This window comes from Rhea pennata, chromosome 7 (genome assembly GCF_028389875.1).
Source record: "Rhea pennata isolate bPtePen1 chromosome 7, bPtePen1.pri, whole genome shotgun sequence".
NCBI lineage: Eukaryota > Metazoa > Chordata > Aves > Rheiformes > Rheidae > Rhea > Rhea pennata.
Genome location: NC_084669.1, coordinates 35,637,724 through 35,647,183, shown reverse-complemented (window position 1 = coordinate 35,647,183; position 9,460 = coordinate 35,637,724). Strand labels below are relative to the sequence as shown.

Sequence of the window (9,460 nt, the reverse complement as noted above, 5' to 3'; positions counted from 1 at the left end):
TTTCTGTAACAAATAGCTACAGTAAACTAAATTCCATTACCTTAATCTTTTCTTCTCTATGCCCCTAGATCAGTGTGGGAAAATGTCGCTGAAGTATTGTGTAATGTATTTTAGATGGCTTTTACATACTCTGAAAGTAAAATTTCTGCCCTCACCTGAAGGGTGAATACTGTATAACGTTCTTCTCAGTCTTACTTCCATCAGTATCAAACTACGTAGATGGCCTGCTTTTAGCAGGTTTTTGTACCAGACTGTCATCGATCCATTAATTCCATGATTTTTTCTACAAAAGCCTCTTCCTTTGACACTATCATCTTGTGATTCTAAATCATCTTTCTCACGCTGAGTAAATGATCTGTGGAGTACATAATCCATTCCTTAAAAGAAACTGTGTGTTTACATAGTATCAGAGCTGCCTGTATTACATTTATCTTGGGAAATGGCCTCTGACGTAAATATGAGTGTTATTAGCAAGTATACGAAAAATACGCTCATGCTTCTGCCCGTGAAGTGATTGTGCTGGCTGCACCTACCTTCTTGCAAAGGTAGTTAAAGTTGGTATCAGTATAATTTTACCTACTTCTCTGAAGTAAAAGGGAAATCCTAGCTGATTTTCTACCTTGATATCTAGCTGTTCTAAATACTTTCAGATATTTCTAGGCCAGGGTCCTGCGCTTACAGCGTTGCATTGAAAAACAAAGATGCTGTTTTCCTACTCCACCTTTTCAACTACGATAGAGCACGTGTGTGTTACTGTCTTCTCAGTTACGTAATTTTTTAGGGAGGGTAATATAAAACTATGCTACATAAAATTTTCAAACACTAAATACCACTATTTTTTTTCTACCTCTAGCAGGTTATAGGCTCTTCACATTCCAGTGAAGGAAAACTATGATCGTATAAAGGACTGCCAGTATTATTGTAGAGAAATGACCAGTTGCTTTTTTTTTTCAGCCCGTGGATAAATGAAGCTACAGTATTCAGACTCTTTAAATACTTGAGCATTCTGTGCAAACTTTACCACTGTAAAGAAAGACTTTCAGTTGCTCCAGTAGAAGAGTGGGTGGTTGCAGCTGATCTTTGCTGCCCTCCTCTTCTTTCTGTTCCCTAGGAAGCTCATTCTTGCAGGAGGTGGCAGTCATCATACACCTGCAGCAAGACAGTGCTTCCAGGAACCAGTTCTTAGCACTGTACCCTTTACAGCAAAGACTGAAATAAAACTTCATATACGATGATTAAATCTAAAATGAAGGCTTTCTTACTGAGGAAGCTTGTTTCATAAGCTGTTTTCTTGCAAAACAACTTCTCTGCTATTTAAATATTGCTTAAGATGGTTAAAAAAATTCGAAGCTGAACGCTGTTCTTTTTAAAAGGTGAACCAACTGAAGCACAGGCTCCACTTTCATTTAAACACAGAAGTAACAGGGCTTAGGAAGAAGCACAGCATGATTTCACTATTTGAGACTCAAAGGTAGCGAACTGCTTGCAACCTACTTGGCTATACGGAGTAGTTTGAGGCTTAACTCAAAAGGTAAGTCTTAACTACGGACATGTTTCTTCTCATGAACTAGAAGGCAAAATATAAGTGAAGGTATATTGCAGAGCTATTTTTGGATGGCTTTATGCTATGCTTCTGTAGAAAAAATATTACAGCTTCCATCAAGTACAGATACCCTCTTCCTCACTCTTAAGATACCTTTTTCATGCAACTTAACTCCTGCCGTTTTACGATTTTAGTTTTACGTAAGATGTAAGCCTCTTCAGCAACTGACCAAAATATCCACTGGTTACTGTTAATGCCCTGCACAATCATTGACATAGTAATCACAAGTCAGTTTTCCCTCCCCTTCTTATTCAAGAAAAAACAGCTACTCCAACACTTAGAAATCTGCTTTCTATTCCACATGACTGTTTCAGCTATTTATTCTTCCTTTTCCACTTTGACAAAAGAGCACATTATCTAGTAAAATAAACTCCATTCTACTCTCCCACAGTAAGACATTTATTACATATATAACACAGTACTAGCAAAACAGGTGACAGACTTTTAGTACCCAGGATCACATTTGACATTGCAAGGAGGCATTGAGGACAAGCAGTTAATTTGGGAGATCACACCAGCTCAGAATAAATATGAAATACCTTTTTTCATTACACAGCAGGTATGTTAAGTGTCTTCAAACAGTCTTTCTCACATATCTTACATGTCATAAATGCACAAAAACTTTATCAGTGTTTTGGGTTGCATGTTTTAATTATTTAGTATTAGGCTTACATCCATTTTTATTTTAGAGGCATTCTTGCTCACCCATGTAATGGCTTTGTTCAAAGCTTGCCAAGAAAACTGTCAGCTGTGTGGAGCGAGAAAATTGTTTAAATACAGTGGTTTATAAAGGGGAAAAAAATAATCTAACCTGCTTAGAAATTCCCCAATCTTCCCAGAAGCAGTGCTTTTTTCAAAGGAAGTATCAAGTAGATCATTTCAAATTAACTAGTACTTGACCTATTTTATGCTAACTAAAAGATGAGCTGTGCTAATAATGCTTTAGTTTGATTGATAAGCAACTGATTTGCACATTTATGAATGTGAAGACGTGAAATGCAGTTTCTAGAATTCTACAGCAAACTGAAAAATATAACATTGTTGCTCAGTTTTGTGGATGCACAGAACTTGGTCACTACCCATTTACGTACTTGTATGTTTAAAGATCACAGTAGATTCCGATACTAAAAGAAAGGAAGCTGAAACTACAACTTTTAGTCTCCATACCTTTTTTTAACTTAATGCTGTGTTAGGAGGTTACTACACACAACTTATCAAAAGAATTTAGGAGAGGTTGTAACCAAATCAACTAATCTATTCAACTACCTTTCTCCTTTAAACAAGTCAAGTTTTCAACTCATTCACTACACCAAGATTACACAGAACTAAATCAGTGTTTTTAAGAGTCACAGTACAACCACCTTTATTGAACCAAGAGTAGTACAACATCTTAAACCAACTGTATTCTTGAATATGTAATACATCCTTAGGAGTAACTAGTATAAAAAGTATCAACATCAGTGGTTTGAATATAAAAATTTATTTAAAGTCAGAGTATGCAACAAATAAAACCTACAGAAAACAGATTTTCCCATCACAATCTGTTGCTTACCAAATAATATTGTGAAAACACATTCCTTCAGTCATTATAAAGTTCTTAAAATACAAAAGAAATTAAATTTTGTAAGAAAGTCTAGTAGACCAGAGACTGTTTCTTCCAGGGTATTTTGAAGAAGCAAGGCCATCCTTCAATACATTCCACGCCATCCTCCTCCACCCATACTGCCTTGCCCATAGTATCCTCCACTATTTCCGCTGCCACGACCTGCAAACAATTGACAGAAGGTCACGTATACATACCTTAAAGAAAAGAAAAGATTTGATCGGTGATACAAAAACAGTTGATTTGGCACCAGCTTAAGTCAAACAAGAATAACAGTATTTTAGCAGTACTTTTCTAAACAAGCATTTACTGTAGTTGACAAATGCATAGGCAAACTGGAAGTAATATAGATTTAAATTAAACAATACTCCCCCTCCCCTTGCTCAAAGCACAAATATCCTGTATCCTAAGAAAACCCACCCTTCCGATCATGTCAGGAGTTAATACAGCAACACAGCCACCAAATATGTAATAAAACTTTTACTTACTATATCCACCTAAGCCATCAGGAGTTCCGTACCCTCCACTGTAATTGCTACCCATTCCCATTCTACCAACTGCGCCATAACCTTGATCTGAGAAAGAGAATGTGCATGATTACAAACTTGGAACTCACTAAATTTGGCAAAAATCAGCTAAGACTGAAATACATGCATACCCATTCCATCTCGGCCATAGCCTCCCATTCCAGAACCACCTCCAGCAGTTGAATTCAGGAACAGCTCGATATATCGATGCTCTGCAAGAAACAAAAAGAATTACCCACGTTTCAATTCAAAAACTGAAAACAGAGATAAAAATCAAAAAAACTTCTTAGACAGCATCTTCACTATCCTGAAGTCTGCAAAGAGTGAGTTTGAAATACCATCCATCCCCAGTGATTCTGAGGGACAGCAAAAAGTCTTATAATTTGCGTATTTAGTGCTTAACAACTTAAATGATAGCGTTTAAACTCTTTTACTTAACATACTCTTACATACCCAACTAAAGAATCATCAATGAAAATCTCATGTAAACACAACACTCACGCATGTGATTTTTATCCTTGGACATGGCAGCTACTGCATCCTCATGTGTTACAAACTCCACATCTGCTTCTCCAGTCGCTCTTCCGTCTGCTCCAATGTCAATGTGAACTCTTATAGGATTCAACGGTGAAAAAAACTAAGGACAAAATAAAAATCTCATGAACTTATGAATTCAAGCCGGAGATGACATCTGCTATCCCAGTAGTTAGGTGAGCTCTATATTTTTCTCTCTATCCTTATCACATCTAGTTAGTTACTTCCTAAGTATTAGTGACATCGTACCATAACATTAGAAGCCACTTAGAATTTACTATTACACAATTTTGAAAAGCTCTAGCAACAGAGATTAAGGAGAATTCTTCAGAAAGATACAAACAAAAATACCCGCCCAGGCAGGGTGCTTTAAGCAACAGGTTCTAGTATGAAGCCTTCCTGGAAAAGGAAGATCATTATTTTTTCTCCCTTCTTTCTGGAGTAGTAGAGCTAAATAGAGTCTTCAAAGTACGCTTGTACTCATGAAATTAAAGAATGGTGTCTATCAATCAAATTTATTTTCATTGCTCCAGCAGTTAAAACTCAAAGCACCAAAAAGAAACAGTGGTACTTCTGATTAACAGCCATTTCAGCAAATAGTATGTGCAAACAAACCTGTGATAACATTACTGAATACTATTCATCAAGCTTTCAACTTGCAGTAACATACTCTCAATTAAAGCCTGAAGCTTCTGCACTCAAGACTAAAGAAAACAGTGGCTTCTGCACTCAGACTAAAGGAAACAGTCAAAGTGATAAAAGAAAATACAGCTGAAAATAATAGTAGAATAGCACATCCAGAAAAATAAAGTCATAGACACAGGTAATACAGATGCAGTTAATAAAGACGGTGCCCCCTCCCCCTCTTCTGTTGTAGAGGCTGTGCTCACATCAGGCCTCCTATCCCAGGAAAAAGCTTCTTCCCCTACACAGGGCAGCTCCAGACTACCAGAAATCTGCCACTCTGATCTCTTACAGGTAATATGACCTCTCCCTACTCCCCTCAAATGAACATTGCTCTCTAAAGTTCTCCCACTCTGTCCCTCTTAGAAAAAAATCTCACATGAATATATTAATCTGCAAACTGAAAATCAGTTTCACATCTGCCACTCTTATGGAAGTCTGACTTCTGAAAACATTATAAAATGAGGATGCTGAAAGCAACAACCAACTCTCCAATTAATTTTTATGGAAACAAATAAGCAGAGAGCATCGAGATTAATGTTAAATAGAATCTGGCTAACTTCTTCAATGATCTTACCTCAAGTATTAACTTTATAAAAGACTCATTTACTATTCAGCTTTGTAGCACTCACATAAATGGCCATGAATTTAATTATCAGACACATTAGACCTATCAATCACTTAACTGAGAACTGTAACTAAGTTTGAAACAGAATAAATAAAAACAAGAGAACTCCTGATATTAGAAGGCTCTTAATAGGATACTTACATTAGCAATATCATTTTCTGTTGCTCGAAAAGGCAGTCCTCTCATGTGAACAAAATGACCACCACCATGGAAACCTGAACCTGCATCTCCAGCTCCACCATAGCCATGTCCTCCCATCCCTATTAAAAAATCAGAACAAAAAATTACCCATAAAAACTGAAAAGCCAGAAAAGCTATTACTAATACTTTTCCTGTGTGCCACTAGGCAATTGAATGTTAGATGTTTACAATTCCAATGTTATTAACCAAAAACACTCAACTGAAAGATCTCTTAAACAGTACAATTTCCAGAGATTCCCCTTCCCCCAAAGAACATTTTTTAAAGAAAACAGCTTAATAAATCATTATTTCTATTTTGAAAATTACTATGTCAAACTGAAATGATACACAGATTTCTTCAAACAAACCATTTTTTTTACCTCTCCCATCTCTCATTCTGTCATCATAGCCATCATTTCCATAGCCATAGTTATTATAGCCACCATAATCATCAAAGCCACCGTATCCTGTACAATTAACAGAAAAAAAAGTGATTACCTTGTAATATTCATGAAGTAATGCACAAGAGAAATTTCTGTTTTTGGGCAACCAAAAATCTGCAGCTGCCTCTACAGACTGCTAAATTTGGATTTCGCAACAGACTGGAAGTGTAAAATTCCATTTTACAGTAAAAAGGCTGAAGCATGCGGGTAAGATTTTCAACTGTGCTGAAAAGAGTTTTCTTATTACTTCCATAACTCTTAAATACTAAACTGTAATATTTTGATACGTTACTTGTAATAATCCCTTTTAGAGAAGTTTTCAAACCTAGCAGGTATTGAAGCAACTGCCATTTCTTTATTTCTCGACAAAGGTGTCAGAAACACAAAACTGACAACAGAACCTCCATTCATTAGATACACATACCACCGTCATATCCACCACCTCCTCGACGCATTCTGTCATACATACTTCCACGCCCAGCTCCATAATAACCCCCTCTTCCTCCTAATGGTCTATCATATGGTCCAGGTCGTTGTTGTCCCATCATTCTTCTTGGTGGGTCATAGAATCCTCTGATTTCACTCTTACTACTTTTGAAGATTTCAATATATCTAAATAAAAGAGCATTATCAAGGTACAAATAAGAATACATGCATAAGCTGTCTGAATATCACAAAAGGCCATACTAAATTATTTTCTATAACTAAATGCACAATCCAATAAAAATGACTAAAGATGCCATACAACTTAAATTTCTCCTCAAAACCTTAAGATTCTTAAGCGTATCAAAGAAAAGCTTTTACATTAGTAAAATTTACTATGTGCAAATTCTAACTGTACAAATTAAACATAAAAGATTCTTTCCAGTATGGAAAACATACTGTTGAAAAAGCATCTGGCTATAGTGGCATTTATCACAAATTACCCTACACAAAAACAATCGAAACAGAATTCTGATTTTAGCAAACTACACAGAGTATTACTGTCTCCCCCACCCCCCCAAATCTACTATATTTCCCAAGTTAACTTAGGATCAATTATAAAAATTCTTAAAAAAAATAGCCAGTCCAATATTATGGTCCCCAACCCCCCCAAAAGCATTACTGACCCACAACCCCCAAAAATAAAGATTTAACACCATCCCAAACTCTCCATCCCCACCTGTGCCCTATTCTTTCCTTGTGTTTCCCCAGAGCATTTTCTGCTATCTCCTTTGAAGCAAACTGCACGAAGGCCTCCCCTGTGCTTCTCCCCTGGTAGTCCAGCGTCAATGTTATCCCATTTGGCACGATTTCCAACCCTTTAACCCAAGGACAAATAACCCCATCAAGGGGAACAGTGTTAAAGGCTGAAACATTCCCATCTGTAGCAAATACTTAAAGCATATCTAAACAACAACAACGAAAAACACCTTAAATATCCCCCATCACCCAACAATACAAGCCAATGATCTTTCATTAAACATTTACGGATTTAGCCATACTTGTTTTCTGTTTAAACTATGCAAAAACAAACAAACAAACAAAAAAATCAACTACCTAAGTTAAATGAAAAAAGCATAACTACCAAACAAGTAATTTAACTGCTCCAAATGCTAACATACAGATTATTTCAAAACACATAATACATTTACCACCTTGACAAAATTAAATACATACTCAGCTTTACTACATCTACTGTTATTTGTACTTTAATTACTGGGCATAAATCTTATTTAGAGAAAAATAAGCTAGTCTAGTATCATCCCTCCCACCCACCCCATTAATGGGTATTACAAGTTAAACTGTGTGAAACACTATACGATAGATACAAGAAAACTCAGTTACTATACTTCGACTATACTAGAGATACCTTGGAAAAACTGAACAATCTCTTCTTTGCTGCAACCAAATGGCAGACCTCGAAGTCGTACTACTGTTCCATCATTAGCTGTATCATTTGGCCCATTATGTTTTCCACTCCAGTCCATCCTTTCAATCAAACCCTAAAAAAAAAAAAAAAAAAGAGAGAGAGAGAGAGCATTTACGTACGTTAAAGTCCCTCCTCGCAAAAAAAAAAAAGTTATTTTTTTCAGAAAAATCACGTTATGATTACCTTTGTTTTTGTACTTAAAAGATACTTAAAACGCGCATACATACATACCTACTATACTAAACTTCAACACTGAACTCAGTTTGCAGAGCGTAACACGCACGTACGTGCAGCACAAAGCTCGCTACTGGCTCCGACTACAGGGAGTAGCTACAACCCCGCCAAGTGCACTTCCCCACCCCCCAAAAAAGAAAGACAGACACAAAACAAAAAACGTGGGACATTTCCAGAAGGGACAGGAAGCACAGCGTGTTGCAAGCTCTTCCTTTGTCTGCCCACCGAGCGCCACGGGCCACGCTCCCGTTTGTTTTCTTCCCAACGTTTCCCCAGAAATACCGACCATGCTTTCCCTCAAAGAAAAGGGGCAGGTGCCGGGGCAGCGGCTCAAAGCGGGCCGCGCCGCCGCCGCGCCGCGAAGGCGAAGAGCGGCGATGCCGCCGCCACCTCCCTCCCCCCCCCCCCCGCCGCCCTTCCAGGCTGCGGCGTCGACTACCGCCAAAATCGCGCCCCTAGCCCGCCGCCATTTACCGCGCGCCGCCCCAGGGCCGCCCCTCCGCCCCGCCCCGCCTCCGCGGCCGCCGCCGCCGCCACCGCCGCCTCTCCGCCTCGCGGGGGCCGCCCGGCCGCCGCCGGCCCTCGGCAGCCCCTCGGGAGCCCCTCACCGCCGCGCGCGCCCCGGCTCTCCTGGGGCCGCCGCCGCCGCCGCCCTCGGCTCCACCACTCAAAATGGCGGCGACGCTCGGGAACGAGGCTCCGCGCCGCGCCGCGCCGCCCCCTCTCCTCTCCTCTCCTCTCGTCACCTCTCCCTCCCCCGCCGCCGCACGCACGCACACCAGCGGAAGCCGGGCCCTCCGCCGCCCTCCGCACTCACCAGCGGACCCTCACGCGCTCCTCGACGAGCCCCGGCAGGAGCCTCCGCCCGGAAGGCTCCGCTCCCCGCTCGCAGCCGGCCGGCGCGTTAGCAACCTACGCAACCCCGGCGGGCAGGATGGCGTCTCCGCCGCGCAAGTATCGCGATAGCCACGCCGCGCTGCTCAGCACCCGCCGGGACCGAGGGGCGCATGCGCGCCCTCGGGCACGGGCCGCTACGCGCATGCGCGGCGCGGCGGCGGCGGGAGGTGCGCCCCGCCTACCGACTCCTTTCCTGGATAGCGCTGTGCCCCCCC

The 9,460-nt window shown here is 40.4% G+C and overlaps 1 protein-coding gene across 5 annotated transcripts; it reads right to left on the bottom strand.

Annotated features, from left to right (window-relative positions):
• Positions 1-1,978: 1,978 nt before the first annotated feature.
• Positions 1,979-9,314, bottom strand: HNRNPH3 (heterogeneous nuclear ribonucleoprotein H3). 5 transcript variants are annotated; one of them, XM_062579996.1, is made up of 10 exons: positions 9,166-9,313; positions 8,055-8,187; positions 7,365-7,503; positions 6,627-6,814; positions 6,140-6,226; positions 5,721-5,839; positions 4,235-4,370; positions 3,865-3,945; positions 3,695-3,781; positions 1,979-3,368 (listed from the first exon to the last, which is right to left on the bottom strand). In XM_062579996.1, the coding sequence occupies exons 2-10, from the start codon at positions 8,170-8,172 to the stop codon at positions 3,292-3,294; spliced, it is 1,032 nt and encodes a 343-aa protein (XP_062435980.1). In that variant the 5' UTR covers positions 8,173-8,187; positions 9,166-9,313; the 3' UTR covers positions 1,979-3,291. The 5 variants fall into 5 exon arrangements, with proteins under 5 accessions (XP_062435980.1, XP_062435982.1, XP_062435981.1 ...); XM_062579998.1 differs by having other exon boundaries at positions 6,672-6,814; XM_062579997.1 differs by lacking the exon at positions 9,166-9,313 and adding an exon at positions 8,957-9,032.
• Between the last annotated feature and the right edge of the window lie 146 nt (positions 9,315-9,460).

Bases quoted from the DNA above. Each gene is read 5' to 3' on its own strand.
- HNRNPH3 (XM_062579996.1), bottom strand. From the start codon at position 8,172: ATGGACTGGAGTGGAAAACATAATGGGCCAAATGATACAGCTAATGAT. The intron at 5,840-6,139 runs GTAAAAAAAATG...ATTTTTTAATAG, and splicing joins CAGAATGAGAGATGGGAGAG to GGATGGGAGGACATGGCTAT. The intron at 4,371-5,720 runs GTAAGTATCCTA...TTTTGTCCTTAG, and splicing joins CAGAAAATGATATTGCTAAT to TTTTTTTCACCGTTGAATCC.